Source organism: Lissotriton vulgaris, unplaced genomic scaffold (genome assembly GCF_964263255.1).
Source record: "Lissotriton vulgaris unplaced genomic scaffold, aLisVul1.2 SCAFFOLD_1391, whole genome shotgun sequence".
NCBI classification, from domain to species: domain Eukaryota; kingdom Metazoa; phylum Chordata; class Amphibia; order Caudata; family Salamandridae; genus Lissotriton; species Lissotriton vulgaris.
The window spans coordinates 212013-234146 of record NW_028248840.1 but is presented as its reverse complement, the minus strand read 5'-3'; the positions used below and the strand labels follow the sequence as shown (position 1 = coordinate 234146).

The 22134-nt window shown below is 42.1% G+C and overlaps 1 protein-coding gene across 1 annotated transcript in view; it reads right to left on the bottom strand.

Annotated features, from left to right (window-relative positions):
* The window catches only part of LOC147663799 (olfactomedin-4-like), a 160823-nt gene that overhangs the window by 103796 nt on the left and 34893 nt on the right, over positions 1-22134 (bottom strand). Inside the window, exon 2 of the mRNA XM_086950196.1 lies at positions 7625-7681. Coding sequence (XP_086806322.1) covers positions 7625-7681 — 57 coding nt within the window. The remainder of the gene's footprint in view (positions 1-7624; positions 7682-22134) is intronic.

Below are 22134 nucleotides of genomic sequence, written 5' to 3'. Positions count from 1 at the left end.
CGCGTGTGAGTGTTCCACGGCTCATGACGAGCTGAGCTCGTCATGAGGCACGGCGCTCCGGTGCTCATGACGAGCTCAGCTCGTCATGAGCATGGATGAGCATGGATGAGGTTAATGTTGTGCCTGAAAGGGTTGTCCTGATGGAGAATTTTGCAACTCTCCAGATGATGAACATAGAGACCAGCCAGGCTGGGAGAAAAAGTGCTCCCCATGCTGGTCCCATGCTTCTGTAAGTAGAGAGTATTTTCATAGAGAAAAAAGTTCTTCGTAAGGGCTAAGGCTATGCATTCCATTACTAGGTTCTTTGGTGTTTGGTACTCCCATGGATTAGAGAAGAGAATCTCCTCAATGATGTCTCATCGTGGGGCAGGCTGGTAAACAAGCTCTCCACGTCAAGGCCCAAGAGTATCTGTCTCTCAGGGTCAAAAGTCAGATTTTGTTGCAGCTACAGTTCTGCTTTTGTGTCCATTAAGTAGGTGTCAGTCGTCGGAACCAGTGGGCGTAGGAAAGCATCGGCAAATTAGGACATAGGCTCCGAAACTGGGCCTATACGGGAGACTATCGGTCTCCCAGGTGGATGTGCCAGGTCTTTGTGCATTCTGGATCAGAAATGTGGCTTCCTTCTTTGACACCCAGTTGTGTGCTAGAGCTTCTTCCACCATTCCCGTGATCTGGATCCGTAAGGATTCTGTGGGGTCTTCCTGTAGAATAGCGTAGTTTCTCCTGTCTCCCAGAAGTCTCCTGCATTCATTGTCATAGGCTGCTGACGTCTGTTTCACTATTGCCCCACCCTTGTCAGCAGGTTTTACAGTGATCTCTTTGTTGCTTGATAGTTGTTGTATGGTTTCTTTCTCCATTTTGGTGGAATTTTGAAAGGGGGTATGGCTTTCTGTAGTCATCTGTCCCAGGTCTTCCATCACTGCTTTTTCAAAGGCCAGTAATTCAACCGGTAGGGTGGAATCCGGTGGAGGGAAAGATGATTTCAGTCTGAAGCATGTGTCCGTTGATTTAAAGGTGGTGGTGTCTTTATCTTTAAAGAAGCCCTGTAGCTTCAATTTCCTCATAAATTCTTGCATCTATGCGCGGATCTTAAATTTATCCAGTCTATTGGTAAGTACAAATCCCAGGACTTTTTCTAGCACTCTTCTTTGGGTTTCCGTTAATTCATGTGCTGTGATCTTCACCACTAGTTGCCCCTCTTGCTGGAGGATGCTTGGTTGTTGAGTGAGCCCGCGCGAAAAGAACAGTTGATGGACAGAATGCAGAACAATGTCATACATTCACCCCAGTACAGAGATCTTCGCCTAAATCCATTGTTTTATTGCTCACCATGCCATTCCAGTTTGAACCCAGCCATATGCAAATCAGTCTTGTGCCCAATGGGAACAGTTCAGCCCGAACTGCCAAGCCAGGTCCTCCCTGGACTGGAAACAGGCGTCCTAGGACCGGATTCGGACTTTTAGTCCTCATTAGCCAGGATAGCTTGATTCCAGTGGCATGGAGAGCATGGGACTCAAGTCTGAGCATACCCGTCCCACTCGGGGTGACAAATGCAAAAACAACAGTTGATGGACAGAATGCAGTACAATATCATACATTCACCCTGTCTAACAGGTCCTTTAGAGTCTCTACCCCTCCTTACATCTCGAAGGAGCATAGCATTGGACAGGGAGTGCCGCAGGGCTCTTCCCTTAGCCCCACCCTGTTCAATGTCTATGTTCGCCCTTTGGCGGAGGTGGCTAGAAGGAATGGATTTGCACTGGTATCCTATGCAGATGATACCCAGTTGGTTGTGGCTCTGAATAACAACAGTGGTCTGGAAGCCCATCACTTTAAACAGACACTCACTGACATCACCAACTGGATAACGGCGAATTTCCTCCAACTAAACGCCGGAAAAACTGAGATTCTGCTCCTGGGGAAAAACACCTCGTCCTGAGGAGACAACTGGTAGCCTGACATCTTAGGCCCACCCCCCAAGCCAAAGGATTGCGTAAAAAATCTGGGAGTATGGGTGGACTCGGCTTTAAAGTTCACCATCCACACTAAGAAAGTGGCTGCCACGTGCTTTGGCATTTTACGTAACATCCGGCCCATTCTGAAGTTCTTTGACTGCCGCACCCACCAGCTCATTGTTCAGGCGACGATCCTTTCTAGACTGGACTATGCCAGCTCTCTCCTATTGGGAGCGAATCTGGCTGAAACCACCAGATTGCAGAGAGTCCAGAATGCGGCAGCCAGGGCTCTGGTTGGTCTCCCTCGCCATTCTTCTGTATCTGGAGCCTTGAAAAAATTGCATTGGCTCCCGGTGGGCAAAAGGATCCAGTTCAAGGCTTTATGTTTAGCCTTCAAAATCCTTAAAACCGCCTCTCCCCCCATGCTGAGCCCCCTCCTGTCTGAGTACACACCTAGAAGATCGCTCCGCTCAGAGGGGCAACATCTTGCGACCATCCCTCGCACTAGACTGGCCAGAGTAGGCGGCCAATCCTTCAGTTTCTTGGCTGCCAAGTTATGGAACAGTCTTCCCGAAGCCATCCGGGGGATTCAAGACCTCTTAGCCTTTAGAAAGGCCGTCAAAACTCATCTTTTTCAATAATCTGTCATTTATCTGTGCTACCTTCTCTCTGCATTTTGTCTGCTCGCAGCGCCGGGACGCCCCTTGGCTGGGGCAGCCGTGCGCTATATAAATCTCCATAACATTAACATTAACATTAACCCCAGTACAGAGATCTGGGCCTAAATCCATATTTTTTTTGCTCACCATGCCATTCCAGTTTTAAGCCAGCCATATGCAAATCAGTCTTGACCCTGTGCCCCATGGAAACAGTCCAGCTCGAACTGCCAAGCCACCTCCTCTCTGGACTGGAAACAAGCATCCTGATATCCAGAAACCGGTCCTAGAACGCTTGATTCTGGTCCAGGGAAGACATGGCTCGGCAGTTCGGGCTGGACTGTTCCCATGAGGCACAAGGTCAAGACTAATTTGCATATAGCCATGTCGGAACTGGGGTGTCATGGTGAGCAAAATAACGATGGATTAAACCCAGATCTGTGACTAGGGGTGAATGCTTTGCCAATGTGCAACATTCCGTCCATCATCTTGTGTGGTTTGCTGTTGAGTGAGCCCGTCATGCTCCTCGTCGAGACGCTGAGCCTTCTGCTTCTTCCACTGTCCAGTGCTCATTGTTGCCTCTCTTGTTCCTGCCCTTTCAGGGTCCCGGGCCTGATCCTAAAAAAGGCGGTGGCACCATAAACGTTATAATCATAATCGGGTGCCCATTGTTGATATGGACCCAACATCGGTGGAGGTCCTTATTGGTATTGTTGAAAAACAGGGGGGCCTTGGTAACCACCCCATCCTCTCCATCTGGGATTATATGGTTTTTGGTATTGTTGACCTCCTCTCTGGTTCCTTAAGGCGTTCCTCATGCTGGAATTAGAACCGTGGGAACTGGTATCTGAGGTATCGCTATCCAGGTCACTGTTAAAGTCTTTTGGTATGTAGTCATCCCTTGTGTATTGGTAGGCCCTCTCATGGGTAAAACATTCCTTGTCCTTATTAAGTTTTTTGAATTTACATTGTTTGAGTGTGACCTCAAAATTTGTCATTTGTTGATTAAGTTCCTCCAGGAGTTTTTTTAAATGGGATTGGTAGGTCTTCAGTTGTACCTCTAGGTTTTGGATATCAATTTTGAGTTCTTGCGCTATTCTTGTGGCCGTTATTATGATAAAAACTAACCAATCTCTGGTACAATGCCACGGGATGAGTGACCAGTCCCTTTTGAATACTTTATCATTTTGAAAAATGAAAGATTAATCACGGACAATCGGACCCTGTGGGGTCGTATTGGCCCTCAAGTACTCCGTCATGAACAGGCCATGCAGGGCTGTTTTGATCTGTGTTCTTATGTTGGTTAGTTCAACCCAATCAGAAATGCTTGGGCCCGGGTTGGTTTGTTAAGTCCCTCAAAGGGATTCATCGCTGCCAGGATCCTGTTAATTTCATCTTCCCCACATGTTGGGCCAGTCCAATCGGACATGGTTCCTACGCTGTGTGACCTGGTGAGGAAAGTGTAGTGTGTGTGTGTGTGTGCTTCATGTGTTAATATGTGTGTTTAAAAGAGAACGAAAAAAGGCTTCAGACAGAGAGGTACAATGCCTGCTCTTAGTCACAAGCCTAATTACTAGAGTTGACAAAACCACTCACAACCCTCACACACCACACATAGTGATTACATCAGGGCTCCCGCGTACCTGCCTGTTAGTAGCACACCGCATTCCGTAGAGGGACGCGAAGACCCCTAGGATGAAGCATGACACCAAGGACCTTTTTGGTATGTGAGGGGTATTTAAAGAACACAACGCATTTTGCACCATTGTAGGAAACACATCCAGCCCCAGACCAATTTCCACCTATCTTGTATTGGTGGATTCTACTTGTTCATTAAATTATAGTTGGGGAGATTGAATCCACTCCTTGTGTCCGCGTGGACACGTTCCCTCTCCACTCCCTCCTTTGATATGTATGACAAGACTTAAATGTGATAGACACAACTAGCCTCAACAAATATAACATTGTAAAATATCTGTGCTATTAATAAGAAGGTAGTTATGGAGATTCCAGAGAATTTGGTAAAACTGGCAAAATATCAATGATTACCTTTCACATATGCAGGAGTTGATGAGCAAAGCTAGTAAAGCCTCAATGGAGTAGAAATAGAGCCAATGTGACTAGACTCCAAATATTTAATAGTGCTATGATGTAATTGGACATAATCTATGAAACTCTCTCCCCCACAACACCCTCAAGCTTGGTTCAGAAGTAGAAGGTCATCCTTAATGCAGATACTTTACTAATTTCACGTGCTAACAATATGAATAAAACATGTTTACCTGTTGTATAGCGTTTTAGAACCCTAGTGTAATTTTCCCGATTCATGCCCTTATATAGGTATAATTCACATTACCCTTATATAGGCATAGAAATCATACCCCTATTTAGACATAGCCCATGCAGTCCTAATAGAGGCATGACTACTTCCACTAGTTCAAAAAAGTACAATGATTTCTTGGAAACTCAGCTTCAGCAGTCAGGGACATCCCCCTTCTTGAATATTGATTTGTCCTAGAAATCAAGGCGTTTTCAAAGTACTACCATTCCCTTGGGGTTCTTTGGTGACATTATAATGTCCGACTTTATGTCAAACAAGGCACCTTCAAGGTATAAATATGCCCACACTTGCCCTAGCAAAGACACTGTGGTTTGGAGCACTTCGACTATCTACTTGCCCGACGCAGCTCGCTACAGCAAGTGCCAAAGGAAGCCGACCCTCCAGCTGACACACTGACAGAGAGGCTGCCTTTCTCTCGCTGAGAATCCAGCTCCAGTGTTTCCAAGCTCCCCTTGCGGGGTGTTGGGAAATCGAGTCCTGAGACAGAGATACCTGATAAGACCCTATGAGAAATCTTGGATAGATTCTTGGCAAAGAAACTTAACCTATGCTACACCATACTTACTTCTTCCCTCGTACTAGACTTAGGTTAGATACATCGGGGTAGGTGTTTTTAGAAGCACCAGTTGAGTACTTTTAGTCTTTGTTTTTTATGTATGTATTTTATGGCTTAGAAACCATACCATGCTTTTACAGTATTATTTTATAATACTCTTCTTGCTGTACGCATTATACTTTACAGCCAGTATTACCATTGTAGCAGTTCATTTTTTCTGCATGAGAAAGAAGACTGTTCAAAAAATACTTTTATTGAAAACACCCGTCTCTCTATTTAACTGCACCTCTGAGGAAAGGAAGCATGCACGATTAACTGAGCAAAAAATCTATCGACTCTGAAGATACGTTTTATCTTGGGGAAACAATGTTGTCATGTTTATGCGGTTGTTAGAAACTAATCCCTTCTTTTGTATTCGAGAAAGTTTCTAGTGACCTCTGAGCTAGCCCGCACTCACAATTAAGTCTAAAATATTTGATAGAGACCTAGTCGACTTAAGTCCTACGTCACATCTATAGGATATATTATTCCAATGCGCAGAACCTATTGGGAATATAGGAACTACACTAAATCATCATCATTACTGAAGGCACACCATGGATTCACTCTTATTGTCAAAGGAGCCTCGTCATTGTTTTTGGTGAATGTTTGTTTCTAGTGCGCAGCATATAACCTTCATTCCAAACATCACAATGTTCAGTTCTAACCTTAAGATCACTGCTCAACGATTTGTGCTAATTATCATAGTTAGATTAGGAAGAGTTATTGTGTTTCTCCTAAATTGTCTGGAAGACATTCTTAGTGACACTAGATTTCTTTCCCAAACAAAATTATTATGGCTAAGCAGCACATGTGATGAGTTTGCAATTAATTTAAGGACATAGAGATATGTAACTTCGGAGACAATTAAAAGGAAACAACAGAGTTATAACTTCTGAAGTGGTTTTGATGAGAGTCACTAACGTTTCCTATTTTATCATCTGTATTATCGTTTTCACTGCATAGCTTGTCTTAGTATTTGTGTTGGCTTTATTATTGTTTTGATGCCAATATTTCTATAAAACATTGAATTTTTTGGCAAGATGCTCAGTTTCTTTGTAGTTTATTTCTTTGAATTGAAAGTGGATTTCCGACCCAGTACCACTGCTCTGATTTTCCCACTACAGTGACGCTCAGTGTTCCTTCATTGCAATTATGAACATTGTTTTATTGCCTCAAAATATCTATTTTGTTAGCTCTCATATTTCTAATTCCAGTTTTAGAATGTTTGTTGGTGAAGGAAGATGGGTCAAATTATTGATTATGGAAAGTTTTAAGCTGTTACTTCAAGAATGTGAATTACAAATCAATGTTTTTGCATCGAAGCAATTATTTAGTTCAAGAATATTAAAAAATGCTAAATATGTTACCTTACAAACACACTGAAGCTGTTTATTACTCTTCGATGTGTGCTATGATTTATAGATTACAAATGGTAGAAGTTTAGGTGTGCTAGTCAGAAGTACCCTAAGGATTGAATCTGGGACAGATATGAAGTTTGGATTATAGATGGAAGAAAAGCGGACATCTTGTGCACATCGAGTCAAGAGTAGCAGTAGCTACACGGAGAGTCTCATTATCCAATGTAACTTAAATCTGGTTTCCAGAGTGCAAGTAGGCATTCAAATGCCTAGTACTAAAATACTTTGCATAATGACATTCACAACACTTCCTTTTATATGCAGGTAAAAGAATCACACAACACAAATGAGACAGGATAGTTGAGCTACACATAATTGACTGTTGGTGAAGATGAAGCGAATTCGACTGTGTCCAATATTGTTCTAAACACTTCTAGAATGTCTATAAGTAATTCTGATACATCTTTACACATAATTTTGTCCAGCAACATCATACATTTTTTAATGGATAATGTTTTACTTTACAGAAATGTGGACTATGTACTAGAAAATTCAATAATACTTTTCCAAACATTCTGCGACTCAAAATGTTGTTTTGTAATTATTTGCTTACAAGTAACTTTTCTCCTCCTCCTATACTCTGATTAGGACACTTGTCATGGCCAGTAATAGGCCTCTCATGTTTATTAGAAGAAAATACTTATCATAATAGTTACCTTCGACTCAGGCTCTGGTAGAATTACTGTTGAAAAGCTGCCTAGAGTTGTATAGGGCTGAAAAAGTAACAAATAATTTGTTAAATCTGATTGAATACTATTTTATTGCTAGAATAGAAATTCACAAGTGAATTGTGCCACATTAGTACATGTACTCATAACAAGCACTATCTAAATGAGAATGCCATGCTGAGTTTCGGAATGCCATGGAACATATTACAAAAAGAACAATTGATGGACAGAATGCAGAACAATGTCATTCATTCACCCCAGTACAGAGATCATAGTTTTTGTAAATTAATGCCCTCTGCACATATGTCATCCTTCGTTTGTCTTGATTATGGTCTTGTCATTGTAACTGCATGATGTCTACCTTACTATTCCCAGGGTGTTAGTTGAAAAGTGTTGTTTTCTTTGAAGCTATGCTGTCATGCAGTTACTAGGACCTCCAGGACCTGAGCGTTTTGGATGACCTAAACTGAGGGCTTGGTGTGCATACAGACTTTGGACACCCCCACATGATGACTCAGCTGTTAGATCAGCTAGCTATATGGTGCCAATACCACCCCCCTGTGTTCTACTGTGGTGTGGGTAGTTTCTGGCAACCACTGAACATGACAACCCTGATTCCTCAGGTATGGTGCAAACAATACAGTATCTTTTGCTCAGCCACTTATGCTTACTTTTCTCAGGATTCACATAGAATGACGATTGGAACATTTTCAATACTGACTTATTGGTCAAGCGTCAGTCTACTATGAAACATTCCCTGCGACAATCAAAAGACAGGAGCAGACAAATGTTATCGCTACTACCAATATCGTGAAAAAGAGATACATTTCTACCATAATGCTAACAAGATGAATAAAAGCAGATTATAAAAAAACAATAGCATTGGTGTACTCCTATGATGCATAGCCTAGATATTTATATGAAGCTTTTGTATGTAAATATTAGGATATGTCCTAATGGAACCAATAATTCCCCGGGGAAGTGCTAACCCCTCACTTGATGGTTCTGCGTCGAGGATGGCACCCCGCAAGGGATGTCAGGTCTCTGCCTGTCGAAGGATCAGCCTTCAAAGTCTCGGTCAAGCTTGGAAGGCATTCTCCTCTCTTTTGTAAGGGGAAGTGCAGGTCTTTCTTACTAAAGTGGTCACTCCGGGGTTACTACTAGAATCAATACCTTTTGAAAACATTTGCTAATTCTCTGCAAATCCTTTTCTAAACAAACATGATCATGCTCAGCTGGCTGTTGGCCATAGATAAAAAAAAAAGTGGTGACCCTTAAGCAGAATAAATCTATAGTGCCTGGGGACATGTTTATATACATCAGACACAGGGATTAGGATATGGAACCAAGAGCCTGATGTCATAGAGGCATACGTAAGCTACTAGGTAAAGGGTCAACTGTGTAAGAACTTTATGTCATGTAGATGGGACAAAATGTATCTAATCGATATGTACATGATGGGATTAACCTAAAGGACATGACAATGCAGGGCTTGACCTACTGCATTTAGCTCCTGGAGGGGCACTGACCCATGCATCACATACATGATTATCTGACATGTGCTGCTTGATAATAAACTCTTTTGCACACTCCTGCCAGTAAGCAAAGAGCGAGATTTCTGTTTTCTGTGGTGAAGCAGCCTCTACATCCATAATGGTTTAGACCCACCCTCGCATTAATTTATTGTAATATATGTTTGTTCCTTGATTTATGTCAAAGTATTGTGTTCTGTCTAAATTTTGACCCTGTTACTTTTCTCTGCCTCTTCAAAAAGATACTCTGAAAAACCGACCCTATGATGTCAGCCACAGCCAGATGTCAACACACAGCCAGACATTTTGTAAAAACTTTGAATCCCATTCGAGACATAGGCACAAAGGGGAACCCTCAGACAATGAATAGTTAAGGATAAAATAAATCATTGTAATATATTTTTGTATATCCTTGTCAGTGATTGAGACTAGTCTTTGTGAAGAAGGCGAGGATTGGGCTACATACAAAATTGTGATTATGGTTAAGATTAGAGTTGTGGTCAGCTTTAGAGTTCAATTTAGATAAATGGCTGCTATCAGGATCAGAGTTAGGTGGATAAAAATAAGTAAATATAGAGTTAAGGGCTGAGGAAAGGATTAGGGTTAGTTAAGGGAAAGTGGCAGGGTGTGGGTTATGTTTATGCTTTAGGTAAAAGAGTAAGAAAGGTTGTTATGGCACAAGGGTAGGATAAAGGCTAAATAATACTTATCTTTGTGGCCTTAGGCTCAGGCCAGACCTTATAATAATGTTAATATAGGGCACTTTCTTACTCTTCCTCTGTAAGATACAATGCAATGGCACTAGATTGCAACAACTGGTCCCATAAATGGTATTTGAGTTATCAATGGGGAATGCCCTCGATGCAAAACATAATTTGGCCTGTAGAGTTGGATAGTCTTTGCAACAGAGCAGTTTAAGACTACTTTTCTCTCCATCTATTACAAATAACCATTCACAACTAGGAAGTCATTGATTCTAGCTGGATTTGTACTGTGCAATTTAGTGTTATAAGTTCCTTCTCCCGGCTTTAGTTTCAACACACAACTCCACCAACAATCCATTGCGATATGTTCAAGGCAGCTAAAATTGTTTTTGGTCCATTGTGTGTCTAAATAATGTGCAATGGTGTACCACTGGCAAGTAAACATTTCTAAACCTTATAGCATTTTCATGTACACCTGTTTTGATTCTTGTCTTTTGTGGTAGCTCTCAAATAAGCTTTCTAAATTACAACCTTTATTATACACCACTGTGGGAATTACTTTGAATATTAGTTACATCCATCACAGTAAGAAAGTAATACCTTTAATCATTTTCTATATCTTAATACTCATTGTTCTATATTGACGTACAAACACCGATTTGTGAAGTAGCCTACACGCCTCATTGGGAACAAATAAGACTTGTTGACTTAATGTTCAAATTTTATCCTTGCTTACTTCCAAAGGTATTTGCCATATACACTCTGGTGTCATTTAATGATTTGTGAACAAGGGCCATTCACCAAAAATTTAATAGAGCCCACCCAACAACCTAGCAGTTTCCCTTCCCCATTCAGTGGTAGATGAACCATAGGGTTTCATCCAAAGAAGCCTCATCCATGTCCGGCGATGTAAGATTTTGCTCAGCATTTGGTCTGTCAGACAGCTGGGATACAGTGGTAGAAGCCATTCTCTCACAGTATGAGAACAACTCAATGGATTTCCTTGCTCAGGGCAGTCATCAAAAGTATGGAATCCTGGACAGAGAAAACGTTTAATGATCTTGACAAACAATGAGAAAACTCTTTAGACATCAAGGACATTGATTTTATGTTTTAATAATATCTAATTCCAACTTTCGGAGTTTTTTCTGAAATAAAATGAACAAGTGTGGAGTTGCAAAAAACAATTGCAGCACTTGATATTTATCTCTATCTTAAGTTCATCTGCCTTACTGATGGATGCGCCTAAGATAAAGAGATCCCAACTTTTCATGCCGGGATTTCTTGATGAGGCTAAAGGTTCTAAATGGGCCAGTGGAGACCAGGACCACCACTGACGTGGTGGCCTATTCTCCAGAATTTCATTTATATCTATTGTGTTGAAATCGGAAGCTATCATCAGAACTACGGGGCATATTATCAAGACAGGCGATACAATTATCGCCGTTTTAGCGGCAGAAAACTGCCGCTAAAATGGCGATAATGGGCTTGATAATATGCTCTATGGAATTCCAATTGAAGCCCATGTTAAATGTCCTTAACATTTAACATGGGCTTCAATTGGAATTCCATAGAGCATATTATCAAGCCCATTATTGCCGTTTTAGCGGCAGTTTTCTGTTGCTAAAACGGCGATAATTTTATCGCCTGTCTTGATATTATGCCCCTTCATTCTTCAAAAGCGTTCTCATGCTTATTCATTCTTCCTAAGCTTGTCAACGGAATAATGCGTAAACCTGAAGTAACAACTGGAGCATGAAAGATGCAGGATATAATTTTCTTCTGCCAGTCACAGTACTGTAGTCACCAAATACAAATTTACTTTTCTACTGGGTGCCATCACTTCCTGTACTTAATCCAAACCCATCACAGTGATTCATACTTTTGTTTCCAGGAAGGGCAGCCGCACGTAATTTACTGCTTACAAGACTCTGTGTATTTTCCTTCTATAAAGAAATTCTTCTCCCGTATCTCATCTCCATTATCTCCAATCTCTCTTTCTGGTTATGGATAGAGACCAGGTCGCCTTAGAACGTTTTGACAATTTAGCTAAAGTCAGTACAGCTAGTAGTAGTGGCACACAACACAAGGAAGGATTAAAAGAAAAGTTCATTAAACTAGAGAGACTAAGAAAAACAGAAAATTCACGTTGGTGGGCAAGTGCGACTCTGAAACAGTATCTCAGGCTAAAGAGAGTGCCTAGAGGACCCCGTTCACAGATATTTCCCACATTTGATAATCTGAACGATGATCTCCTAGGCAAATGGGATGAAACACTAACCATTAACTCCAATACCTTAATCCATATATTGATAGAAAACGCAGAAAGAAAAGTAGCCAAGCTACAATTAGGAATCTCAATCCTAGAGAAAGAAATAGAGGAACTGAACTTAAAAGAAGCAACAGAAAAGAACTAGGCCATTCTTAAAGAAGTACTTTCTAAACATCAGAACGAAATCAAGGGAAGAAAAACGAGGCAATTAAAAAAGGACGAGGCGGATTACAAAGAGGGTCGTGTCTTCACATTCAATACAGATAGAAATGAAACAGCCTCTATCTCCTCCAGCACTTCATCGTTGAACACAGTACACAGACGAGTGACAATGAATCAGATAACCAAGGACATTCTAACCCAAAAGCTACTACTTCCAATTTTTTACTAGAGGTGCAAACAATCAGACGCGAGAACAGAACTCGGCAGGGTAAAGGAGAAACAAAACCCGCAGAGGGAAAAGAGCTGGAAAAAGAACAATACAAAAAGAAACTGAGATCAGGGGACAGGAAGTAGCAATGAACAACACAGAAGAAGTCCAAGTGTTCAACCTATCATCCACACCTCTCACTGAAGACATGATCTCCCTTTTAAGCAAGGGTTTGAGTTTTAATCACCATGAGTCAGGTGATCTGTGCAATTCCAAAATTGATGTTTTTAAGTTCATCAGAGGCCTCAAACTGAGAAAGCATTTTGCCAACACACCCAACACCGCCAAAAGCATGATTAGAATGTTCGACAACAACAAATCAAGTTTCCAGACCATCAATGACATTAAAGCAACACAGTTACTTCTGTCCATAACTGACACCGATGATCCTCCATGCAGTATGGACCTTCTGCTTCACTATCCCAAGTGGTCTTAAGACAAAGACCAAATGGACTCCCACCCTTTCAGGGGGGAATGTCATTGATTTTTTTCACAACCTTGTGTTGGAGGACTTGGATAAATAAGAAATCAGATCCCTCACCAATACACGCCGCAGCAGAGATAATCTGTCCAGGGGTGAAAGACAAGCACTACACACACTGAGCAGGGATGACAAAATCATCATAAAAGAAGCAGACAAGGGGGGGAACGTGGTTGTCATGAACTGCCCAGATTACCATAATGAAATAATGAGCCAGCTACAAGATGAGTCATGCTATGAACCCCTCAACAGCAACCCTATGGGCCCACTTACTCTCTTGATGAATGAGAATCTGCATAACTGGCAAGTACAAGGTCTGTTGGATAAGGAAGAGGCACTTTATATAAAAGTGGTTAGACCCACCTGTCCTTGCCTATACACTCTACCCAAAGTGCATAAGCAAGCACCCTTTCCACCTGGGAGACCTATAATTTCTGGCATAGGGGGCCCCACAGAAAGATTTTTGCAATATGTGGACTTATTCCTCATTCCCATTGTTAAAAAACTACCGCCCCACATCCAGATCATGAAACATATACTGGGGATTTTAGCAGATGTTCAATGGCAACCATACATGATCATGGCCACTTTGGACGTAGTCTCACTCTACACTTCTATCAAACCTGATCTAGGACTCAAAGTGATTACACAATTCCTGCCCAACAGACCTGTCACATTATGGTCACATACCAATATGATCATTTCCATGATGGTAATCATTACTAACAATAACTGTTTCATGTACGACCACCGCTGGTACAAACAAACAAGGGGAGTAGCCATGGGCTCAAGGTTCTCACCTTCGTTTGCTAATCTGTACATGGGCGCACTAAAGACTGAGTGGATATGGGGGAAAAAAGGCTCACAATGGACAGAATACATCATCAACTGGGGTAGATACATCGATGATGGTCTCCTCCTATGGTCCTGCCCACAAGACAAACTCGATTCTTTCTGCACATACCTCAACTGAAATGATGTGGACATGAAATTCACTTGTCACTCAAGCCAATCCTGTGTATCTTTCTTAGACATTGAACTGTATATCAAAGACAACATCTTACATAGCAAGCTATATAATAAAGTAACCTCATGTAACTCAATACTACATGCTGACAGCTTGCATCCCATCCACCAAATACAGACCATCCTATATGGGGAATTCACAAGGGCAAGACGCAATTGCAGTGAAGATAATGAATTTCAGAAATGCCTGTCTGACATGAAAAACAGATTTACAAAACGGGGTACCAAACAACAAACAACTAATAAAGCGGCAAAGAGGATTGGTGAACTCAAGAGAGACGAGACCTTGATAACGAAAAACACTAACAATTCACTTAAACAACCTGTAAGACTCATCACCAATTACAATAAGATAAGTGTGGTAATGAGACACATTTTCAAAAAACATTGGAAGACTTTACTCACAGACAAGACTCTAAAAGACTGCATAACCACAGTACCACAAATTACATTCAGGAGAGGCAGAACACTGAAGAACAAACTGAGCCCCACGGTTCCAACATCCACTACTGCACAATCCTGACTCACTACCCATGGGACAGGCTTCCACAAATGTGGCTTCTGTGGAGTCTGCAAGTGGGCTCTGAATGGCATTAAAGAGTTCAGAGACTGGATAGGACGCAAATACAGAATGGACCGCAACATCAAATGCAACACCAAGTATGTCGTCTACAGACTAGAATGCACATGCAAAAAATACTATGTGGGAAGTACCATTTTTTGGAATGGATGTCACTGAACCGAGTGTAAGAGGCGGAAATCGCGAGCTGAGACTCAGGAGATTGGAGGCAACCTGGAAAATGCACCTTCAATCAGTCAAACATGGTCTTAACATCGACCATAAGCTACAATATTTTCTAGGGTCCTAATGTTTCTGCCATGAACAATTAATCATCAATGTCTTTACCCATTTACTGTACCTATAACCTGCTCACTTTTGATTCATAGTGGGTCATTGGCCCGTGTCTTTTCATGTCTATATTACTACACAGAGCTTGTTGTTAGTTCCTACATGTTCTTTGTATTACGACTCAATGCCACTATTTCCATCTGCTTTCTTCCAAGTCAGATTTCTTTGGGCCATTTCAAAAACAATTAAGTTATGTAATTTTAGGATGTGACATTTTGGTCTCCATGTTTTCTTCCAACTCTTTCCTGTGTGTTTTTATTGTGTGTCTTTTCTCTATATATACTTTTCTACACTCACCCACAGTATTTAGTTTTCAATCTTGCCCTTTATAGTCCATTTCACCCGCCCTTGGCCTCATTTCTCTACCTACCTTTTGTTTTTTTATATAATCCTTGGAGTTCTCCACCCTGGGACCATATGCCAGCTTTCTTGGTTGTCTAACCATTATCCTATGGGACATTCTCCTTAGCCGACATGCTCTGGCTCCCTAGGTCCTGCAATGCCTTCCTCATTTCAGGTTTGGCCATCACAATATTTTTTTTACATTCCAGTGCTCCGGAGTTTCCCCACTTCCGGTTTTAGCCATAACGCAATTGTTTTTTCGCGTTCTAGTGTCCCTGAACCCAAGGTTTTTTTAGCACTTCTGACGACCAGTCAATGCTTCCGTATCCGGGAACACGTTGACGCGACCGCCACTGAGCATTCCGGGAGAACACGTAAGCCAGTTTCTCTGCGGTTTTTTAAATGTCTACAGCATTAAGGATTTACGTCACCTTGACCTTACCTCGCTTACTTACAGGTCTCCCCCAACTTGGAAATATCCGATCTGAGTTGCCCAGTGTCTCCACTTGGGACACCAGGGGTTACGATATTTTCTCACTTACCCTCATGTAGAACAGATTACTTGATTGCAAACTGGGTGGATTTACACCGGCTCACGCAGTGAGTATTTTCATTATTTTCATCATTACTTTTGGCTTTTCAGTCAAGGCACAATTTAGTTTTCTATTGTGCTCATACGGTCCCTTATTTCTTTACTTCTCCGCAACTATCGTACTCCCACAAACCGACAGGTATTTAAAATGTCTCTTCTTTAGAATGTATAATTTTGCGAAACTAGACTGATAGGTGTTTTGGCATTTTAGACCTCAGCAGTCTTTCAGATCATGGGACCGCCCGCTGTATTCTGTCGCTCCTTTTGCCTTTTTTCCAGCTATTGATCTCGCACTTGACCAATTGCCATGTTTACTCGCATTAGCTGTGTTTACCTATTTACTCTAGGAATGTTTTACTTATACAAGTAGACCCGTCAGTTTTACATCCTTCAATCATGTCTTATGTTTAAATCATTGCGTCCACCAACCTGTCTTACCTAACATTGTTTGGAGCTTCCATTATTCATCTATTTACATGACTCCCGGGACTGTTTAATTTCAACATTGATCCCTCTGGCATGCAACATTGCTCGGATAATACCTGCCGCTTAGCTTGGTTTGTTCTGTGTACCTATGTATGTTTTTTCTATTAGGATCACTTGCTTATTATAGCACTGCTCCCATTTTGCCTTGAATGGTAGTTTGCCCTCTTCGTATATATTTTTGTTTGTCTTCTCTTAGATTGATAGAACGAACAGAGATCATCTTATTTCATTTCCATTAGTGCTCTATATTTTGTTTTGTTATCATCTTCAACTTTTGGTATTTAACCGTAGTAATTTTGACACTGCACTTACACATCAGTATTTGGGTCTATCATTTTGCTTGGTCTCACTATATTGATGTACTCTCACACTATAGGGTCTCCACAGATATTTTGGTGACTTTCGTGTGCTTCACAACATTCACTTTGTTTCTGGCGCTTCATATATCTATACAGTTTATTTTATTTTGCTTGGTTTTTTTTTTTTTTTCATATCCTTCCCAGCCCTGAAGAGTCACATCTGTGAAACGGTGTGACGAAACACGTGTCAGTTGGTTTGTCTTCTTATACTGATCAAATTGAAATACAAACTCTTTTCACATGAAAATTTGATGGTGACCTCCGTTATTTACCAATAAACACTGTTGCAAACATTCGGTTCTGACACCGGAACCTCATCAGACTCGATAAGTGTGCACAGGACTTTGATTCATTTGTGTCATGTGGATCTTCTTCCGCACACTTGCAGGGGTTGTTTTTCTCCTGGGTTTGTTCCCCCTGGCCCGCCATTACTTCCTGTACTTAATCCAAACCCATAACAGTGAATCATACAAAGTTCTGTGATTGACTCACGCCGCCGCAGGTGTTGCCGAGTTCACCTGAAACTCTCCCGCGCTCTCCTGTGCGCCACGAGCGCTGCCTGATGCCTGCTGGACGTGCCTGCTGACTGCCTGACTGCCTGCCTCCCAGCCTTCCAGCCTGCCGGTGGGGCGAAATGCTGAGTGAGACAGGTGAGCGGCGGTAGCGGTAGCAGCGTTGGAGGGATCGACAGAGGCTCCTTGCTCCCTGCCGCGAGCGCTGCCAGCACGTCAGGAGACCCTCTGAGCGCGGTCAGCTGTGCCGCAAGTGTCTGCCGATGCACGGGGGATCTCCTGAGTGCGGCCGTGCCGGGGGGCGTCTGTGAACGCCGCAGGAGCCGCAAGATAAGGCAGAGTCCTTCGGCGCCGAGATAAGGCGCAGAGATAAGGCAGAACAGCACAGCACGGCAAGACTGCAGACTCAGCTCAGCCCAACCCTGGATAGCAAACTCTGCGCTGCCCCTTATGTGTGTGGGATAGAACGGTCTGCAATGGCTTCTCCTCGCTAAAACAGGGAAAGGACTGGAATGTTCTTTTCTCTTTTAATAAAAAGAAAGTGAAGTACTTTTGGCCTGCAGGAAGCACTGTGCTCTTCATCTGCTGTACGAAAAACATGTGTCTGAGGAGCCCTATGTGGTGCAGTGCGTGGTGAAGTCAGCAGACAGCAGGTGGTCTGTTTGGAAGCTGCACGCGCCGGCCGAGCCTACCTCTGTTTCTGGGGCTCCGCCTGTGGGTTGTGGCTGTGAGGCGGCCAGGCTTAGCTCCGCTGCCTTCCATCATCGACTACTTCCGGCTGGCCGGGCTTAGCTCCGCCGGTCGGGAGGGGAAACAACTACAGCCTCCATCAGCCCTTGCTCCAGGACGCCTCCCCCACCATCACTGTACAGCGCTAGGAGGCGCATAAAGACCCACCCACTTCATCGTCCCGCGAGGACGCGCGCGGGACGCACCGGGCTAAGCCCGGGCAAAGGGCGGGCCCTCAGAGACCGCAGGAGACCGGACCGGGCCACCCCCCTGACATTTACTATTCTCTGCTTACCTAAGGTATTCAACCCCTCTTTATGAACTTACATAGTAAATAGTGGGTAATAGGCCTGATGGAGGTCAAAAGTAAAAGTAGGGTGGCGGTCAAAAAAACACCTATGCACACTCGCTCAACTACAAGAAAACAAACTTTGGCGCCAACCCCTTTACCCACCTTAACTGCAATTGATAGGATGCTGCAACAAACAATTGGTGTTGTTGTTAACGCTATTGAAAGTACGGAAAGAAGATTATCATTACCAGCGAGTATGTGTTTAATAAATCAAACGTCACAAACCATTAATGCACATGTTAGCGTTCCAAATGAAACAACAATGTCACATGATTCACTTCTATTGGAATCGTTTGCAGGTTTGCCAAGGTATGACTTAATTCAATCTGATGTACCACAGCTTTTAGGACCCACTGTTCCTTGTACTAGGGAGAGTAGACTGTCTATAACACCTGACCTGTCAGCCAGCATATCACCACAGCCCCTAATACCTAGTGTTGTGCCTGTAACTGATGGGGATTTGGATGGCTGTGCTACTAATTCTGTCATCCCAACTGTACAAATCAGTGATATCAGTCTGTTAAGTAGCGAAACTGACTGTGAGCCTGTACCCTCTAAAAGGAAATTAACCCAAAGTCGAAAAAGGTTAATAATAAATAAACAGACTAAAACATATAGAAGAAAAAAGAAGAGGGCCATACAAGCTCTAGAAACCAATGAAAGAGAAGGTGAGATACAGCAGAACAGTGGAGGGAGACATGTAAAAGATATAAAATTACTGGAAATGCAAATTTTAAACAATGTCGAGGCAGTTAAAGAATGTCTCGAGAAAATGGTAAAAACCTACATCGCACCAGTGATGGAATCTCTAGAAATTCTAAGTAAAAAAATAGAAAACCTAGAGAAACTGGGAATAGCTAACTTGGATGTCCTAGAACAACTGGGTTCACAAGTCAGACCTCACCCAAATAATGTAGATTCTGGGAACCAGAGTAATAGTAAATCAAGTGCAGTAAATCGCACTCCTAGTGTGCCCATTGTGAAGGGAAACCCGGTACCCTCTACAAGTGGAAGGCAGAGGCCAACAACCATCACTCCCAAGGTAGTGTGTGGGCAAAAAGTAGATGGGGGCCAAAGAAACATCAATGAACCCGCCTCCACCTACAAGAGCCTACCTGTACCTAAGCGCCATATTAATAATGTCATCCCAGCCACTATTAATTTGCCACCTGATTGCAGACCATTTGTAGCGATACTCGCGAATGTCCCCAAGCTGTTGCCTAACCAATTTGAAAATCAAGAAACCTTGAAAAATAAGACCTTGTATTGGTTGGTGAAAAATTGTGGGTTCCCAATGCGAGGCGCGGAAGAGATTATAACTACACAGAGGGTAGGTTGGGTAGGGCCAAATAAAAAGGAGATAGACGGGGACTGCATAATTATAAATTTCAGGACTACAGAATGGGCGAGAGATTCGATTTTACATGCACCTATGCCATTGAATCACGAATATAACATCACACTGTTCCCACTTGATTATTTTTATAGGAACCAGTCAGGAAGACAAATCACTACACATAACTTCCAGCATCCAAGAGCGGCCTTTATCAAATATCCTAATGTTGTACCTATTTGTCCCCCCCTACTGCCTAACCTGTATGACAACTTCCTGGTCCCAACTTCTAATAGATTCCAGTTGTTCAGCTCACTTGAGGAGAATGACTGACTGAGCGACCCATCCTTGACCCCGAGTTGTGGAAGTTCTGTAACAGGTGACACATTAACCTTGGAGAAAGAGCTGGGTGATGAAAGCTGTGTAAATAATGTAAATAATATAACTGAGTCACAATTAATTTCATCAAATACTGTGCTATGTATAGGCAATGTTGTAGATAATGAATCAACTGTAACAAATGATAATGTTATTGTTACCCCGATTGCAAGCTTTGAAGCTTCACTCTTGTCTAATCACCCCGAAAATATAGGAACTAGTAATGCTGACTCTCTTGTATTTAATAGTTGGAATATAGCCGGAATTGCCTCTAAATTATCTACCCCATTTTGGGACAATTTCATCATATGTGGTTATGACATTATTTGTTTACAAGAGACATGGCATACAGGACTAATAGAAGTTGAAGGTTACACCTCCTACAGTGTGGCAGCAGTAGCTTCCAAAGTTGGTAGAGCTAAGGGTGGCCTACTGACTTTGGTTTCAACTAAATTGACAGAATTTATTCTTGGGGAACACTCTATAGCCTGTCAGCATGCGTCTATATTGCGCCTAAAACATAGCAATGGTAGGGATCTAATTATTGTAAATTTTTATAATAATATTGTGGGCCCTAAACGAGATATGATTGTCCCCGATGTTGAACGTGCTATTGAAGCTGCAATCATTCTCTCTAAGAACAATTTTGTAATTCTGTGGGCAGGTGACTTTAACATCCAAGCATGCAGATATGCTCGGAAGGGGATATGTGGTCACCACGAAGATTATGTAGGGGGTGACAGTGTTTATGTTAATCATTTCCTGCACAGTAATTATGGCAGCGCACTGAATAACTTAATAGCCAAGTTCAATTTGGAATTGCTTGATTGTACAAAAAACAAAAATAATGAAATTTGTCCAACTTTTAGGGGGAGAGATGCCCATTCCAATATTGACCATATTCTGGTGTCCAGCGGCTCAATTTTCACCAATGTTTGGGTAATAGAGCAGCCTGTGAGTGATCACAACAGCATCTCTGTGGAGTTAATGGGCTGGGGCCAAAAAAGCGTTGTGAACGGTAAAGCTGTCCACGGGATTTCCGCTGAGAGACCTAATGGTACGAGAATTAAATGGATCAAAATTGACCCTAACAAACTAACAAAGGATATTATTTGTAAATGTACCAGAGAGGTTGAATACTGCCTTGCACCTAATGTGATAGCGCCTGATCTTCTCTCCAATTTTATGAAAATTACTTGCACAGTTGAAAATTCCCTGTTAAAAAAAAACAGAAGGGTTAAAAGAAACAAAACTGTGTGGTTTGACAAACATTGTGCCGAGACTCTGAAAAGATTAAAAAGTGTACTTAATGCTAAACCTAGAAATAAAGAAAGAGTCAGAGAAGAACGTACTAATTATAAACTGGCCCTGTCAACCAGGAAAAGGGAGTTACAGGACGAGGCCTGGAATAAACTTGATATGGCCGCTGTAACTAAAAACCATAAACTCTTTTGGGAAACGATAAATGGCCCATTCTTAAAGAATGAAAACATTCCGGAGGTCAGTTCCCATGTCAGCTGTCTTGCATGGATTGCACATTTCTCTGAGATTTTTAATTCTGATCTTAAATCTGATGGGTCTATCTTATGTTTTAATTGGAAGAAAATGCAGTTGTTTTTAACTTTATATGAAGTGACAGATGCAATCAAAAATAGTAAGGGTGGTAAAGCACCCGGGCCCGATGGGGTACCAATGGACTTTTATAAACATGAAATAACATTATGGGCCCCAATCTTAACTCGTTACTTCAATGCTGCGGTGGAAGATAATTTACCACTGACATGGGGCCAATCAATTATTATACCCCTTTATAAAAAAGGATCCAGGTCAGAGGCAAGGAATTATCGTCCAATCTCTCTTTTGGACTCGACAGTTAAAATCCTTAGTCGAGTCCTATTAGTGAGATTGGAAGCCTGGGCCGAGGAGAATAACATTCTGTCCCCAGTGCAGTATGGGTTTCGTAGGGGATTAGGAACAATGGAGCAGTGCGTGAACCTGGAACTCATAGTTGGCAAGTATACCAAAGCCAAATCTGGTAATCTTTATTTATGCTTTGCCGA